This window comes from Prionailurus bengalensis (assembly GCF_016509475.1).
Source record: "Prionailurus bengalensis isolate Pbe53 chromosome B2 unlocalized genomic scaffold, Fcat_Pben_1.1_paternal_pri B2_random_Un_scaffold_46, whole genome shotgun sequence".
Lineage (NCBI taxonomy): Eukaryota > Metazoa > Chordata > Mammalia > Carnivora > Felidae > Prionailurus > Prionailurus bengalensis.
The window spans coordinates 863,673-878,728 of record NW_025091153.1 but is presented as its reverse complement, the minus strand read 5'-3'; the positions used below and the strand labels follow the sequence as shown (position 1 = coordinate 878,728).

At 55.7% G+C, this 15,056-nt stretch overlaps 4 protein-coding genes across 9 annotated transcripts; 3 read left to right on the top strand and 1 right to left on the bottom strand.

The window, feature by feature from the left end:
- The first annotated feature begins 310 nt into the window (after positions 1-310).
- Positions 311-2,444, top strand: GPSM3 (G protein signaling modulator 3). Its single transcript, XM_043571836.1, has 4 exons — positions 311-753; positions 963-1,071; positions 1,268-1,467; positions 1,691-2,444. Exons 1-4 carry the CDS (start codon positions 712-714, stop codon positions 1,826-1,828), a joined length of 489 nt encoding a protein of 162 aa, XP_043427771.1. The 5' UTR covers positions 311-711; the 3' UTR covers positions 1,829-2,444.
- Positions 2,445-3,325: 881 nt separating this feature from the next.
- Positions 3,326-8,467, top strand: PBX2 (PBX homeobox 2). Its single transcript, XM_043571819.1, has 9 exons — positions 3,326-3,561; positions 4,498-4,571; positions 4,809-5,056; positions 5,155-5,345; positions 5,528-5,663; positions 5,778-5,931; positions 6,326-6,414; positions 6,521-6,607; positions 6,734-8,467. The coding sequence occupies exons 1-9, from the start codon at positions 3,341-3,343 to the stop codon at positions 6,824-6,826; spliced, it is 1,293 nt and encodes a 430-aa protein (XP_043427754.1). The 5' UTR covers positions 3,326-3,340; the 3' UTR covers positions 6,827-8,467.
- A 110-nt stretch (positions 8,468-8,577) lies between these two features.
- On the top strand, positions 8,578-11,963 carry AGER (advanced glycosylation end-product specific receptor). 4 transcript variants are annotated; one of them, XM_043571823.1, is made up of 11 exons: positions 8,792-9,076; positions 9,252-9,358; positions 9,490-9,682; positions 9,864-9,928; positions 10,072-10,159; positions 10,260-10,442; positions 10,558-10,685; positions 10,883-11,024; positions 11,295-11,318; positions 11,439-11,565; positions 11,689-11,963. In XM_043571823.1, exons 1-11 carry the CDS (start codon positions 9,025-9,027, stop codon positions 11,789-11,791), a joined length of 1,212 nt encoding a protein of 403 aa, XP_043427758.1. In that variant the 5' UTR covers positions 8,792-9,024; the 3' UTR covers positions 11,792-11,963. The 4 variants fall into 4 exon arrangements, with proteins under 4 accessions (XP_043427759.1, XP_043427758.1, XP_043427755.1 ...); XM_043571824.1 differs by lacking the exon at positions 8,792-9,076 and adding an exon at positions 8,578-8,785 and having other exon boundaries at positions 9,252-9,682; XM_043571820.1 differs by having other exon boundaries at positions 8,792-9,358.
- A 184-nt stretch (positions 11,964-12,147) lies between these two features.
- RNF5 (ring finger protein 5) lies at positions 12,148-14,571 on the bottom strand. Of its 3 annotated transcripts, XM_043571834.1 has the most exons (6): positions 14,334-14,571; positions 13,379-13,397; positions 13,171-13,283; positions 13,009-13,063; positions 12,816-12,933; positions 12,148-12,709 (listed from the first exon to the last, which is right to left on the bottom strand). In XM_043571834.1, exons 1-6 carry the CDS (start codon positions 14,471-14,473, stop codon positions 12,612-12,614), a joined length of 543 nt encoding a protein of 180 aa, XP_043427769.1. In that variant the 5' UTR covers positions 14,474-14,571; the 3' UTR covers positions 12,148-12,611. The 3 variants fall into 3 exon arrangements, with proteins under 3 accessions (XP_043427769.1, XP_043427768.1, XP_043427770.1); XM_043571833.1 differs by having other exon boundaries at positions 13,171-13,397; positions 14,334-14,528; XM_043571835.1 differs by lacking the exon at positions 13,379-13,397 and having other exon boundaries at positions 14,334-14,427.
- Positions 14,572-15,056: the final 485 nt, after the last annotated feature.

The window sequence follows — 15,056 nt, the reverse complement described above, 5'->3', positions numbered from 1 at the left end:
GACTATAAGCACCTAGAGGGCAGGGATAACTATCCAACACATATTTATTGAATACTTACTGTGTGTTGGAGCCACTGCTAGGGGTATATGTACATGTTTGAGGGCCCAACATCCCTGGGTCTGAGTACTTTGCTTCCCACTGGAACCATGCCCCTCCCAGTCCCCATAAGTCTGTGGGAAGCTGGGACACAGAAGAGGGACAAAGCCTACATCAGGGTCCTCTTAGGAAGGGGACCTGGGGGAGTGGGCGGGGGGGGGGGGGGTTCTGAGGAGTAAAACCACTTCCTGTGTAGCTAGTTCCTGTGTTGACAGAAAGAGCTGAAAGGGAGGAGGGGAGTGGAAAGAACAGAGCCTAGGGTTGAGGGACTACTGAACCTCTGGAGATGTGAAGGCCAAGAGTCATTCTCTATGATAAACCCCCTCCACTACTGCAGCTGGAGACGCTTTTCCCAGTCTCTGTGCTCCCCTGGGGCGAGAGAGAGGTCGAGCAAGTAGTTTGGGTGGGAAAAGAGAACTGGAGGAAGTTGACAGGGATGGGCGGGGCCCGTGGGGGGGCTGACCAGGAACCCAGCTTCCTGCTCAGTACCCAGGCATCCAGCCCCTGGCTCACCCCCACCCCTTCCAGCCCCCACTCCCCTCAGGAACCTAGGGTTCCAGCCCTCGTCCCAAATCCCAGCTACCCCACCCCCATCAATTTCTCCCCTCCAGGGGATGGAGGCCGAGAGACCCCAGGAAGAAGAGAATGGTGACCAGGTGAGCTGCGCACTGGGCTGGGGAGGCTGACACTGGGAGAGAGGGAGGTAAGAGGATGTGGGGCAGGGACGCAGTGAAAGGGGACTCGGGGGACTTGGAAGGGCTTGGGCAAACTGAGGCAGGAACAGAGACACAGAAAGAGGAAATGGGCTGTCAGCCTAGCCCCCTGCCCACCACACCCCCACTTGATTGGACCGGATGTCTCCCAGCATCAGGGCCCCCATCAGGATGAGCATGGCTGGCCCCCTGTGAACACCACCACTCGGCCTTGGCGATCTGCTCCTCCGTCCCCTCCTCCTCCAGGGACCCACCACACAGGTACCCTCACTCGCCCAGGGAGCTCCCTCATCTTGGTGCCCACATCCTTCCTGATCCCATTACCAAGGCCCTCTCCCCACCTCCTCCTGATTCCTCATTGCACCCCCTCAGCTCTCACTCCAAGTCATCTAGCACCACCACCCCTCCTGTCTGCCAACTTCTCTGGGTCTCTGAGCCCTACCCCTCCTCTCCCCAGCCCTGGGGCCCCGCTCGGCCTCCCTGCTCTCCCTGCAGACTGAGCTCCTTCTGGATTTGGTGGCTGAGGCCCAGTCCCGCCGCCTAGAGGAGCAAAGAGCCACCTTCCACATCCCCCAGAACCCCCCAAGCATAGCCCCAGCCCCACTTCGGCCTCTTGAGGACAGAGAACAGCTCTACAGCACTATCCTCAGTCACCAGGTGAGACACCTCCCCAGAAGGCAAGACCCAGGCTTTCTGGTCTCTTGGCCTTTGTTCTCTTTTGGGCTCTACCCCTCCTCCCCACCATCTACCCCCTGGCCAGGCCCCGGTCCCTCCATCCCCATCACAGGTATCCTACATACCCCTCTCGCCAGCCTTGGCTCCTTGCAAGGCCTGCCCCTCTTAAAATCTCACCAACACTCCCTTCCCTCCACTCCTCTAGTGCCAGCGGATGGAAGCCCAGCGGTCAGAGCCTCCCCTACCCCCAGGGGGACAGGAGCTCCTGGAGTTGCTGCTGAGAGTTCAGGGTGGAGGTCGAATGGAGGAGCAAAGGTCCCGGCCCCCCACACATACCTGCTGAGACGTGAGCCCCTCCACCAGCCCCTCCACACTCCTGGGGCTCAAAGCTGGGCAGCATGCCCTCAACCCCTGCTTGGCAGGGGCACCAGAGACTGGAAGACCCAGGAGAAATCTCAATATCCATCATCCTCATTCACCTTCCCGAGGAACAGAGGAGGTGAAAGTCCTGGGAATAGGGTAGGATGGTCATTTAACTCCCTCCCCCAGTACATGGGAGCTTGAAGCAGTGAGAAGATCCCAGCCACTGAGGAACACCCCACCCCCTCCCCTGATCCCAAGGAGTGGCTGGAAGTCTTGGTCCTGAGCTGTGGGGATACCCCCAGTAGTCTAGCCACTAGGCAGGATCTGAGGGCTCAGGCCTCTATCTCCCAAGAGAAGGCAAATCTCCCAAAGTTAGGGCCTGAGAGACAGTTCCACCCTCCTTCCCAGTAAGAAGAAAGGGAGAGAGGGCATTACAAAAAGGTAAGACCATTCGCCCACCCCACCACCAGCACTCCCACCCCAGGACTGAGGGGCCTTACAGGCTGTGAATGGACACTTAGCACTGCCCACCCTCCCTCCCCACTGCTGCTCCGAGTCCGATGTTTTGGTTGTATGAATAAATGTAATTCTCCTCTCTGGACTGAAGAAGACTGGTGTTTGGGCTGCGACGCGGGGGGGGGGCCGAGGGGGGGCATAGGAAGGTGAGGCCAAGAGGCCGCCTCCTTCCCTACTTTGGCGAGAGGCCAGCTCCCCTCCCTGGCTGGTTAATTACTGGCTCATTAAGCAGCGGTTGGAGACCTCCCTAATTATACCCCCCCAGCCCCCCCTCTCCTGGTTTTAATTAAGTAGAACAGGGAGGGGAGTCATTAGGAGAAGAAATATGAACTGAGCTGTCTGTGAACCCAGGGATTCTAGGGGCCGGAGTCCACAACACCTAGATTCCCTAATTCAGAACCCAAGTTGCGGCCCCTGAGCCCCAATACGCCTCCCCACCCCGCCCTTCCGAGGCCACCGAAGTCCAGCCCCCTGGCCTAAGCATATCCCGCCCCGCCCCCACAAGGTCTAGTCTCCTCCCCTCGTCCCCTCTTCCCTCTCCCCTCCTCCACTCGATGCTAGTTCCTCTGTTTCTATGTGTCTTTCTCCGCCCCCAGCTCCTCCCTGTTCCTCCTCTCTTCTCCCCTCCTCTTCCTCTCCCGCTCCCCTCCCCCCCCGCCTCCCTCCCTCGCTCCCCCCTTCTCCCTCCTCCCTCTCTCTCTCTCTCTCTCACACACACCCCCGCTTGGGCCTCCTCTCTCTCTCCGGCTCCATTTTCTCCGCCGCCGGGGGCCGGGGTCTCCTGTGGGGGGCCCAGCCGGTACCCCAGGTCTCCCTTCAGGGCCGGGGTGAACCTCCGGGAGAGCCGGGAGGGGGGAGACAGGCGGGGGTTGGGGCGGAGGGAGCAGCGGCCCCACCGAGTTTGTGGGGGGGGGGAAGTAACCAGGCGGGGGGAGGGGCGGAGCAGGGAGGGGGCCTCAGGGCCCCCCCCCCAACTATGGACGAGCGGCTGCTGGGGCCGCCCCCTCCAGGTGGGGGCCGGGGGGGCCTGGGATTGGTGGGTGGGGAGCCTGGGGGCCCTGGCGAGCCTCCTGGTGGCGGAGACCCCGGTGGGGGTAGCGGGGGGGTCCCGGGAGGCCGAGGGAAGCAAGACATCGGGGACATTCTGCAGCAGATAATGACCATCACCGACCAGAGCCTGGACGAGGCCCAGGCCAAGTGAGTGCCCCCACCCCGGGACCCCACACAGACCCAGCAGAAACCCCATTCACAAGCTCTGAATCTTCTGGGAGTCGCCCCCACCCCCTACTCCAGGATCGGCTCCAGGATCCTAAAGCTCTCTTCTCTCCTTACTCCTGGGAGCTCCAAGATAAGCCCTCCTTCACGAACCTCCCTTCACCCCCAGGCCCTGAAACCTTCAAAGAGGGGAACCCAGGGTGGCATCACCCCCCCCCCAAACTCCCCACTGACCCCCATACTCCCTCGAACAGGTTCCATCTCCAGAGCCCTGTTCTGGCTCTCAGACTAAGAAACTGCTATGCTGTCTTAACTCTCCTCCCAGCCCACCCCCATACCCTCCAGGCCTGGGGACCTCCACAGCCCTTCCCAAAGCTCCTACCGCTCCTCTCCACCATGGCCCAGCCTTCAAGGGTCCTCCCCCACCCTTGGCCCCTGTTCAGCGGGACACTAGGAACATCAGAGCCTTCTGCCTTGTTCAGTCCCAGGACCCTCCACACACATCTATATTCAACTCCTCCAACCCCTCTCTGGCACCTCAAACTCTGACTCTTCTTGCAGTCTGCATCTCTTTTCCTCTGCAGTCTACCTAGTCACCCTCATGTCAGCAGTCACCCCCAAACTCTCCTTCCCTACCCCTGTAGACCCATTTCCCACAGCCCCTGTGCATGCCCACAGTGCCTTTATCTTGCTGTCTGCATCTTCCCTCCATCTTCCTTAAGCCAAGCAGCTTCCCCACATTTCTACACTCAGGGAGCTGATCTCTTCCCAAGAACCCCCCAACTCCATTCTGCCCCCACCCCCACTTTGTACCTCCCTGCTGGTTCAGAGGCTCCCCTCTCACCCTCATGGTCTCCCTCACTCAATCCCTCCTCTGTTTCTATAGCTCCTCAACTCTTCTCTCCCCTTCCTCCCAAGGAAACACGCCCTCAACTGCCACCGAATGAAGCCTGCTCTCTTTAGTGTCCTGTGTGAAATCAAGGAGAAAACCGGTATGTGGGACCCCCTCTGATTTCTCCCTTCTGGGGACAGAATCCTGTTCTTTATAGGACTCAGGCTCAGAGTTTGATACCCTGGGGCCCTGAGAACAGTAGGGGTTAGAGAAGTTGCTAAGGGGAACTAGGGAGGGAACCAAAACCTGGAAACTTGGGTCTCCAGGAAGACACTAGGAGGGCTGAGAGCTGGCTGTGGGTTCCCTGGGTCCCTAAGTTCATTGGCCTGTATGCTAGGCCTTAGCATTCGAAGCTCCCAAGAGGAGGAGCCGGTGGACCCACAGCTGATGCGCCTGGACAACATGCTTCTGGCAGAGGGTGTGGCTGGGCCTGAGAAAGGAGGGGGCTCGGCGGCAGCAGCTGCAGCCGCAGCAGCCTCCGGGGGCGGCGTGTCCCCTGACAACTCCATCGAACACTCGGACTATCGCAGCAAACTTGCTCAGATCCGCCACATCTACCACTCGGAGCTGGAGAAATATGAGCAGGTGAGGAGACAAGGCTGGAGTGGGTGAAAGGAGAGGCTCCTGAGGGGAATCCCAGGGCCAAAGGGCCCCTCCTCACAACCCACTGGCTCCCACTATAGGCGTGTAACGAGTTCACAACCCACGTCATGAACCTGCTGAGGGAACAGAGCCGCACACGGCCTGTGGCACCCAAGGAGATGGAGCGCATGGTGAGCATCATCCATCGGAAGTTCAGCGCCATCCAGATGCAGCTCAAGCAGAGCACCTGTGAGGCTGTCATGATTCTGCGTTCCCGCTTCTTGGATGCCAGGTGGGGCTCAGAGGCCCAGGCCAGCCCCCAACCCTGGGCTCCTTCCCATTCTTCTCCAAGCCCCTGGGCCACCGTGCAACACAACATGGTACCCTATAGCAGTGGCATTCTCCAGAGTTAGGCAAGATGGAGGCCCTGCCCGAACAGCCGGCCTCCTCACCACCTTTCTCCCTCTTCTGTAGACGAAAACGCCGCAACTTCAGCAAACAGGCCACTGAGGTCCTCAATGAGTATTTCTACTCGCATCTGAGTAACCCATATCCTAGTGAGGAGGCTAAGGAGGAGCTTGCCAAGAAGTGCGGAATCACTGTCTCTCAGGTATTGGGGAGGCTTGGGGAGGAGTTTTCAGGTCAAAAGCTCTCTGATTCTACTGACTGAGGGACTTAACATAAATTCTCTACCTGACCCTGCTTTCTGCTCAACACCCCACAGGTCTCCAACTGGTTTGGCAACAAGCGGATTCGGTATAAGAAAAATATTGGAAAGTTCCAAGAGGAGGCAAACATCTATGCTGTCAAGACCGCCGTGTCAGTCACCCAGGGGGGCCACAGCCGCACCAGCTCCCCGACACCCCCTTCATCTGCAGGTGGACCCCACTGCCATCCTGGCTGGCTGTCTTGCACGCTTCCTGCTTTTGTTCCCACTTCCTATCTAGGCAGGATCACAGCTGAGAGGGGGCCTTTGGGGGTGAGAAGGACCTAGCTGAGATGGGATGGAGATGTCAGGGGACAGAGGCCACTCCAGCGAAGTTACTTCTATCTTCCAGCAAGTGGCCAGGGACGGAGGGGGGAGGCTCAGAAACTGCCTGCGCCTTCTGAGTGTTGCAGTGTTGTCTTATGGATAATTTGCATATAGCGGTGCACCCCCAGAACTAGTTCATAGGGCTTTTTGGAAACCAGAGCTGTGGTGAGAATCCTGTCTGCCATCAAAGGCTGTGTTATACTTTTCTCTAATCCCTTCTCTACTCTCCCCCCACCAAGGCTCTGGCGGCTCTTTCAATCTCTCAGGATCCGGAGACATGTTTCTGGGGATGCCCGGGCTCAACGGAGATTCCTACTCTGCTTCCCAGGTCAGATGGCCCATCTCCCCTTGAGTAGGGCTTTCCCAAACTCGGTTTCCCTCTCTTCAAGGTATAAGACTCGTCACTGTGTCATATCCTTCTTTGCTGCTTGCAGGTGGAATCACTCCGACACTCAATGGGGCCAGGGGGCTACGGGGATAACCTTGGGGGAGGCCAGATGTACAGCCCTCGGGAAATGAGGGTGAGTGGATATGTGAAGCTCTCTTTGTCCAACTCTCACCAGGACAAGAGGGCCTTTTCGCTGGCAGTGTTGTCCCCACACTAGACTTCCCAGAGCCCTGCCCCAACCGTCTCTCTCTTTTTTCAGGCAAACGGTGGCTGGCAGGAGGCTGTAACCCCATCCTCAGTGACGTCCCCGACAGAGGGACCAGGGAGCGTTCACTCTGACACTTCCAACTGATCTTGCCCCTCAGGGCCACAGGGGTGGGGGCTCACAAGGCGACTCTTGAAGAGGACACAGGCATCCAGAGGACAAACCCCAGACACAGGAGAAGCACAAGACAGAGAAGGGCAAATGGGGTCATCCCTTCCCCAACCAGACTCTCTCAGTGCTGGGGGTGCTGACTACGTGGCAGGGAGAATGGGCTCCCCTAAGGGGAGAGTGGGGTCTGTCTCCCTCTTTTTAACTTTTTTTTCAGCCTTTCTCTTCCTTTCTGTCACAAAACCCAGAATCCTATTGTTCAGATCCCTTTCCCTCTGCTGTCTTTCCATCCCCCTCCACCCCGTACTATATTCCATTTCTCTCTTTTCTCTGGGCTCCCCCACCCCACTTATCTGCTCTGGGATCTATGGAGAAGCCAGCCCTGCCCAACCAGAGATGCCAAAACTGGGGACATACCTTCTGGACAGAGGACATGGGCCATGAACCCTGTGCCTCCCCACCCCCTGCCCCTCCAGATGGCTTTATTACCTCATACGCAGCTCATCTTAAACCAATAGAATCGCTCGGTGGACTAGAGTGTCTGACTCAGATATCTACCTCGGAGGGAGTTTCTGCTACTTTAGGGAATTGTTGACTGGGCTTTGGGGTTGAATTTTTGTTGTTGTTTTGTTTTGTTAAGGAAAGAAACAAAACCCTGGGATCCATCTGTATTTTGAAAAATTTTTGTTGCTGTTATTGGTTCTTAATTTTTAGTTTGGGGAAGTAGATGTTTTTATAAATATATTGACTTTTTTTTTTTTTTTTTTTTTTTAATTTCTTGCTTTCCCATGTTAGGGGTGATAGCCAAAGGGGTCATGATAAGAGAAAGGGGAACAAATAGAACTTGTAAAGAGGCCCAGCTGGCTCCAGTCCTGTCCACCAGAAAGTACATTTAGCAGGGCACCAAGCCTGCACCCCTAAAATCACTTAGTTGGATGTTCTTTGCTTATGCAGGCAGCTCTTTGCTGCATTTGCTGTGGAGATAGTCAGGGGCTTGCTCTGCTGACCTGTCCCCACCCCCCACTTCCCTCAATCCTTGGGCAGGGCTGGACTCAGTAACTTTGAGGAAATGCCACCTTTCCCTGTGAGTAACACGTCTTTAAATCTTTTTTTTTTTTTAACTACTATTTGCAGATTGGAGGGGGAAGAATGGGGAGGGGCTTATTGCCAAATATGTTAATGTGGGTTGGGTGCTTGTGTTATGTTATCTCCCTCCATTTCCCCAGAAATGTGGCATCTTTTATTCTCAGTCCAAAATCAGGAGGGTGGGGAGAGAGGAGGGAGGTTGCAAAAAGCCAGGTATGTGGGAAAGTAAAATCACCACTGTCCCATCCTTGGCCAGAACTCTTAACATCTGAACCCCTCAAACATCCTCAGGATTTTACGAGACTGTCCTAGTGGGGAACCTCTTCTGTCAAAGATCCAGGCAGGACTGAAGGGGAGCAGGTTAGATGGGTGATGGGTGGTGGGTGGGAGGCACGGGCTGGGGGCAGTTCTCTCCTCACTTGTAAACTTGTAGTTTCACAGGAAAAAAGAAAACACATACACACATACACACATACACACACACACACACACACACACACAGTTTTAAATAAAGAATTTTCTTTTTTCCCTGGGTTTAGTTGAGAATTATTTTCAAAAACATGAAAAACCCCAGAAAAAAAAATCTTTTCCTCATAAAGCCCCAAACAGGTGTTTTTCCCAAGTTCCCTCAGCCTTGCCCTCACCACCCAGGCCCCATGGTTCGCCCTCACCACCTCCTCAAGGGAAAAAGCCTGGCCTGAACCCTGTTGCCTAGCAACCTTGCCTAAGCCATATGGGGCTCCCATTGTCTTACCAGGCAAGCCCTCAGTGGTCTCCAGTTGTCTACCAGGCAAGCCCTCCGTGGACTGACGGGATGGGTTGGGGGTCCTGAGTGAGAAGAGACCCTAGGAGGTACACTCCCCACCCCCATGGATATGGCTGGGCCCAGAGGCTGGCAGTGCCTAAGGGTGGGGTGATAACTTTCTCCTAGTATCTGAAGTACTCTTGTCCAAGAAGCATGAATTCCTAGCATTCCCTGTGACGGGACAGGACGGGAAGATGGGGGTAGGGGAGAAGGTGCAAGCCCCACCTAGGGCGGTGGCCACAGCAGTGAGGGGCAGACAGAGCAAGGAGCCTGGGAAGGAAGCAGGATGGCAGCAGGGGCAGCAGCTGGAGCCTGGGTGCTGGTCTTCAGTCTGTGGGGTGAGCCACTCCCCTCACACCAATCCTCCCTGCAGAAAGCACTCTGTCCTCCCCAAATCTGCCCAGAACTTTCCTGGAACCTGGGCACTGCTCTTCAAGCTCCCTCACCCACCTTGTCCTAGTTTTATTAGCCCCCATTTCCCTCCTACCCTTCCACCATTGTACTGTCTCCCAGGAGCAGTAGTAGGCGACCGAAACGTCACAGCCCGGATTGGGAAGCCACTGGTGCTGAACTGTAGGGGGGCCCCCAAGAAACCACCCCAGCAGTTGGAATGGAAACTGGTAAGCAGGGCTCCTGTCACAGCTTCCCCACTTCCAGAGAGACCAGTGATGATTTGTATCCCCACCTCCCTGCCTCAGGAGTCCTTTCCCAAAGGACCTGCCCTGCTCAGGCCCCTCTCCTCTGTCCCCAGAACACAGGCCGAACAGAAGCTTGGAAGGTCCTGTCTCCCCAGGGAGGCCCCTGGGATAGTGTAGCTCGAGTGCTCCCCAATGGCTCCCTCCTCCTGCCGGCAGTAGGGATCCAGGATGAGGGGACTTTCCGGTGCCAGGCAAAAAGCAGGAATGGAAAGGAGACGAGGTCAACCTACCAAGTCCGAGTCTACCGTAAGAGTTCAGGGCCTTCTCCATGGCCCACCTTTCATCTAAGGAAGAGTCTTCAACCCCAGCCCTTGACTCCTTGGCCCTGGTGTGTGAGAACCTGTGACTTAAGATGCCCCAGTTCCCGCACCTGGGGTATGAGAGTCTTCAGAGCTGCAGCCTCTGATTGAAATTTTCCCTCCTTCAGAGATTCCTGGGAAGCCAGAAATCGTGGATCCTGCCTCTGAACTCATGGCTGGTGTCCCCAATAAGGTAGTGGAAGAAAAGGGGAGAAGTAGAAAGCAGTCCTGAGAAGACGAAGGGGGTGTAAGCCGTGTCCGTGTAGGTGTATGCGTTTGTGTGCGCATGTGTGTGTGGTCTCTTATTTTCAAAGATGATGGTTACTCTCTCCCCAGGTGGGGACATGTTTGTCCAAGGGGGGCTACCCTGCCGGAACCCTTAACTGGCACTTGGATGGGAAACCCCTCATACCTGATGGCAAAGGTAAGTCCCAAAGTTCCCCCTCCTGCTGCCTTCTTTCTGACCCCTCCCATATCCACCCTGGGAGGTCTTGCCTTGTCCTCCCTTCTCCTCCCCGCCATAGGAGTGTCCGTGCAGGAAGAGACCAGGAGACACCCTGAAACAGGGCTTTTCACACTCCAGTCAGAACTGATGGTGACCCCAGCCCGGGGAGGAGCTCCCCATCCCACTTTCTCCTGTAGCTTCAGTCCTGGCCTTCCCCGGCGCCAAGCCCTACACACGGCCCCCATCCAGCTCAGCGTCTGGGGTGAGTAGAGGTGGGGAGGGCCTGAAAGTTTGGCCCTCAAGGAGGGAAGAGTGAAGCCCATGGCCACAGGGACCACACATAGGTATAACTCTCAACCTCATGCCCCCACCCCCAGAGCCTGTGCCTCTGGAGGTCCAATTGGTGGTAGAGCCAGAAGGTGGAACAGTAGCTCCTGGTGGTACCGTGACCCTGACCTGTGAAACCCCTGCCCAGTCCTCCCTTCAAATCCACTGGATCAAGGACGTGAGTGACCTGGAGAGGGGGCTGGGAAGTAGACAGACACATCACTGGCAACTAGGAGGACAGGAGACTCAGAGAGAGGCAGGCAAGGACCTGGGGAAGACAGAATATCGGAAGATATGGAGACAAAGATAGGAGTATGGGACGTGTGGAAACGTATTACACGTTGTAATAGTCTCCTATCCCCCTTCTCCCCACAGGGCGTGCCCCTGCCCCTTACCCCCAACCCTGTGTTGCTCCTCTCTGAGGTAAGACCTCAGGACCAGGGAACCTACAGCTGTGTAGCCACCCATCCCAGCCATGGGCCCCAGGAAAGCCGTGCTGTCAGTGTCCACATCATCGGTGAGGAGACCTCTCTCCAAATCCCAGGAACCCTGGGGCTGGGCTAAAGGATGGTGCAGACTCGAATTCCCTACTCCATCCTGGCACTGTCCCCTCCATGTACCCATACCCAGGCCTCCTCTGCCCCACCCAAGCCATACCAAGACAGCCTGTCCCCTCTCTCCTCTGAACTGAAGAAAGGGAAAGACTCCACTGGGGCTCCCACTAAATAGCCTACTTTCTCTCACATTGAGACCTTCCCTTCTAACTTGCTCTGACTTTGTCTTTCAGAAACAGAGGAGGGGCCAACTGCAGGTGAGGCTTTCCCAAAGGCCAAAGTGACTGGGGGATGGTCGGGGGGGGGGGGGATGGTTGACAAGAAAGGAATGGTGAGTGGGAGGGGCCAGGCCCTCACTTCTCTGCATCTCTCTACAGGTTCTTTGGAAGGGCAGGGGCTGGGAACTGTAGCCCTAGCCCTGGGGATCCTGGGAGGCCTGGGGATAGCTGCCCTGCTCATTGGGGCCATCATATGGCAAAGACAGCGACGCCAAGGAGAGGAGAGGTAAGTGGAGAAAGCCAGAGACCTCAGACTTGAGACTTCCAGGCAGCAAGAAGGGAGGTAAGAGGGAGCAATGATGGAGTGCTGGGAACCATGTGCAGTATTCTCCCCCATCTTCCTCCTCAGGAAGGCCCCAGAAAACCAGGAGGAGGAGGAGGAGGAGGAGCGCGAAGAGCTGAATCAGTCAGAGGAGCCTGAGGCAGCTGAGGGCAGTGCAGCAGGGCCTTGAGGGATGCACAGCCAGACTCCATCCATCACCTCCATTTTCTTTCCCCCCACCCCTGCTCTGTTCTGGCCCCACACTAGTTCTTTCCTGTGTAACTATACCCACCTCACCAAACGTGCTTCCACAACCAGAGCCTCCCAACAGTGAGAAGTAAACACCTTGCCCTATTTGCTCATGTGTGTGTGTGTGTATGTGTATGTGTAAGATGCCCTCACCCCTGAACCCTTGAAAGCCTTGAAGGAGAGAAGCTCACCCTCATGCTTCCCCACACCACGCAGATATTTACTCAAGTTAGAGAGAAGCTGCTCCTGTTCTGGAAGGAAGGAGGTAAGGACAAAGGTGGGCAGAGCTTCCATCAATACATCTCACCTTGTTTATTCAATTTATAATAAAGGAGGTAGTGAGGGGAAGGAAGCACTTAAGTCAGAACCCATAATAGACACTGGGGAGAGAAAAATTAAGTTAAATCAACAAGGGGAAAGTAGGGGAGAATCAGAGGGAGACTTGCCCATCTTTCAATACCAAATCAAGAAATGTGGGGGGAAGCAAAGGATCAGTAGAGAGAAGAAACAGACATTCTCTTCTGTCTGTCCTCCCGTCCCAGAGCTGGGAGTTATGATGTTACTCAGTGAGTTCAGAGCAGAAGGTTCTTCCATATTCTGTCACTCCTCCTCCCCGCACCCTCCTAGAAAGTGGCCAGGGTTGGCCTCAGCCAGTACAAATGGAGTGGTTGGGGAGGAGGGGCCAGGAGTCAGGAAGGGTCAGCAAGGACCCCCAATACTGATTCTCCTCTGGCCGGAGGTGGGTAGGAAGGAGACAAAACTCAAATACTGAGCAGCCAGAAAAAGAAGAAGATGGCGAGAAACAGGAACAGGGAGTCCTGCCAGCTGGAGGCCGAGTGACCCTGTCCCAGATCCACACCTGTAGGAGAGAGGAAAGCTGTGGAAGAAGCATCCACTCCTACGCTGGGAAGGGGACTGAGGGGGTTCAGAGGGCTCCCTGCTAGGAGCTGAGGGAAGGCTCTTACCTGTACCCCGACGCAATGGGTCATGGGTGTTGAAGACGGTGGTGAAAAAGCCAAAGGGAAAAGCACCAACACCAAATGAGAAGTGAAAGCCCCCGGTATCACCAAATGACTGGAATCCCTAGGAAGGTGGAGAAAGTCAGAGGGGAACAGGGCAGGTCTTTGCAAGGAAAGAACACAATCAGACAAGACTCACCCCTCTGCTCTCCGGAGCTGGTCGCTGGCCCTGGGGGCGGGGTGGAGTTTTCAATCTGAGGAATAGGAGAGGGACTAGCAAGAAGTGTTCTCTCCCCTTCTACACCCCACTGCCAGGGCAGAAGCCTTCCATCTTCCCTCAGCACCAGCCCCTCTCTCTCACCTGGGGTCCTGGGGCTTCTGGCTCCCTCGACCATAAAGAGGGACAACCTTTTCTCTGCTGATCCCAGCTTTACACACTGGGCATTCTTGCCGCTCTGGCCGTGTCTCCAGCCACTGGGGGAGAAAATGAAGTGGTTTCCAGTACACAGCAGGGTCTTTGAACTCCTCAGACCTCCCCATTTCCCTCTTCATCTCCTCTGAGTACGCACCTGATGAAGACAGGGCCAACTGGATGGGGGGAAAAAAAAGAAGGTCAAACCAACTACAGAAAAGAGACAAGGATCCAACCTCATAGAGTCCCATCTCACCCCCTCTCCCAGGTACTACCTGCTTCTTTTCCCATTTTCTGCAACCTCTACCATGCCAATCTGGCCTTCCTTCTCCTCTGATCTTACAACATCTAAAGCTATATCCATCCTCAACATGCTCAACCTTTTCCTCTCCCCAAACACACAAAGACACACACACACACACACACACACACACACCCATCTCCTCCCTTCTCTGCCTTTCGACTTAGTTTCCAGTTCTTTTCAACCACAGCTTTCCAGATCTCCTCTTTCAGTCCCAGCCCTGTCCTTGGCCTTATCACTCCCTAACCAGACCCCCTTTTACTAGCACCTTCTCCCACTACTCCTTTTCCTCTCTTCTAGGCTCAATAAAGTCCCTATTTCCACAAACCTTTAACTTCTCAGGGTTGCTCCTTCAGTGCCCTTGTCCTCAGGTTGTCATACCACTGCTTACCAATATCTCATCTGAATGGGATTCCACATCCCTAGGTCTCAACCTACTCAAACAACGTGTGCCACCCCTAACCTTTGAGTCTAACCTGTACAGCTAAGACCCCTCACTTTCCGGGGTAAGGTAGCTCGGGTCTCGCCTGTACAGATGTGCTGTCCCCGCCCTACCCCCGGTCCGGCCCCACTTCTTCTTAACACACCATACCTCTCAGCTCCTAGTTCCAATGACTCTCCGTTCTATGGGACTCCTCTGTACAGACGTGACTCTCTTGCCCACACATACTCAAAGAGACATTGAGTCCCCTTCTCGGGCCTCACCTATGGGGACGTGACCTCTATTATCTGTATGATTGTATGCCACCCCGCCCCCAGCCTCCCTAGTATGGAGGTGAGCCCCACTTTTCTCCCACTCCCGGATTCTCACCAGTACAGGTGGCCACACACACTGACCACAGCTTCGCGAGCAGTCTCCAGACATATATTACATTCGAAGGTCGCGCCCGCCCCGCCCCGCTCGCGGTTTGGCCCTTCGGGGCCCCCGTCCTCCTCCTCCGCTGCCGACATGGACTGTTCTGTTTCGCCTTTACGTACCCCTTAATCCCCTCAAACACACACACACACACACACACACGCCCCAACAAGAAACCGCCTCCGGCCCACGATCTTTGGGCGGGCTTCAAAGTTTTCTAGGCGCTATTGGCCTGAGTGCCCGCCAATCACACAGTTCAAAAGGAAGGATTGGTCCAAAGGTAGGGGTGAGGTTTGCGCTGTCCCGCCCTTGCACAATGATTATTGGCTGATACAGTCTCAGTCAGTATGCAATGCGACGGGATTGGTAACAACTCGATACGTCCGGTCGCCCGACCCGGGGGAGCTTTATTCGTCTGAGTAACTGCCAATCATAAGCAAAGGCCATAAGCAATTGGTTCGGGACTACACAGGCCTCGCCTACTACAAGTCCCCTTTCTTTCCTTCACTTCCCCTTTCAGAGAATGTCCGGATTCCTATTGGACTTTGGAGCTTAGGGCTCCAAAGCCCTTGATTGGCTGGAACTCGATGGAAAATGGTGGTTAAGGAAAGTGCGCATGAGCTCCAGGCGGCGGGAAGAGGTGGGCCAATCCTGTGAAGGTTAAGCCTTCTCTGGTCC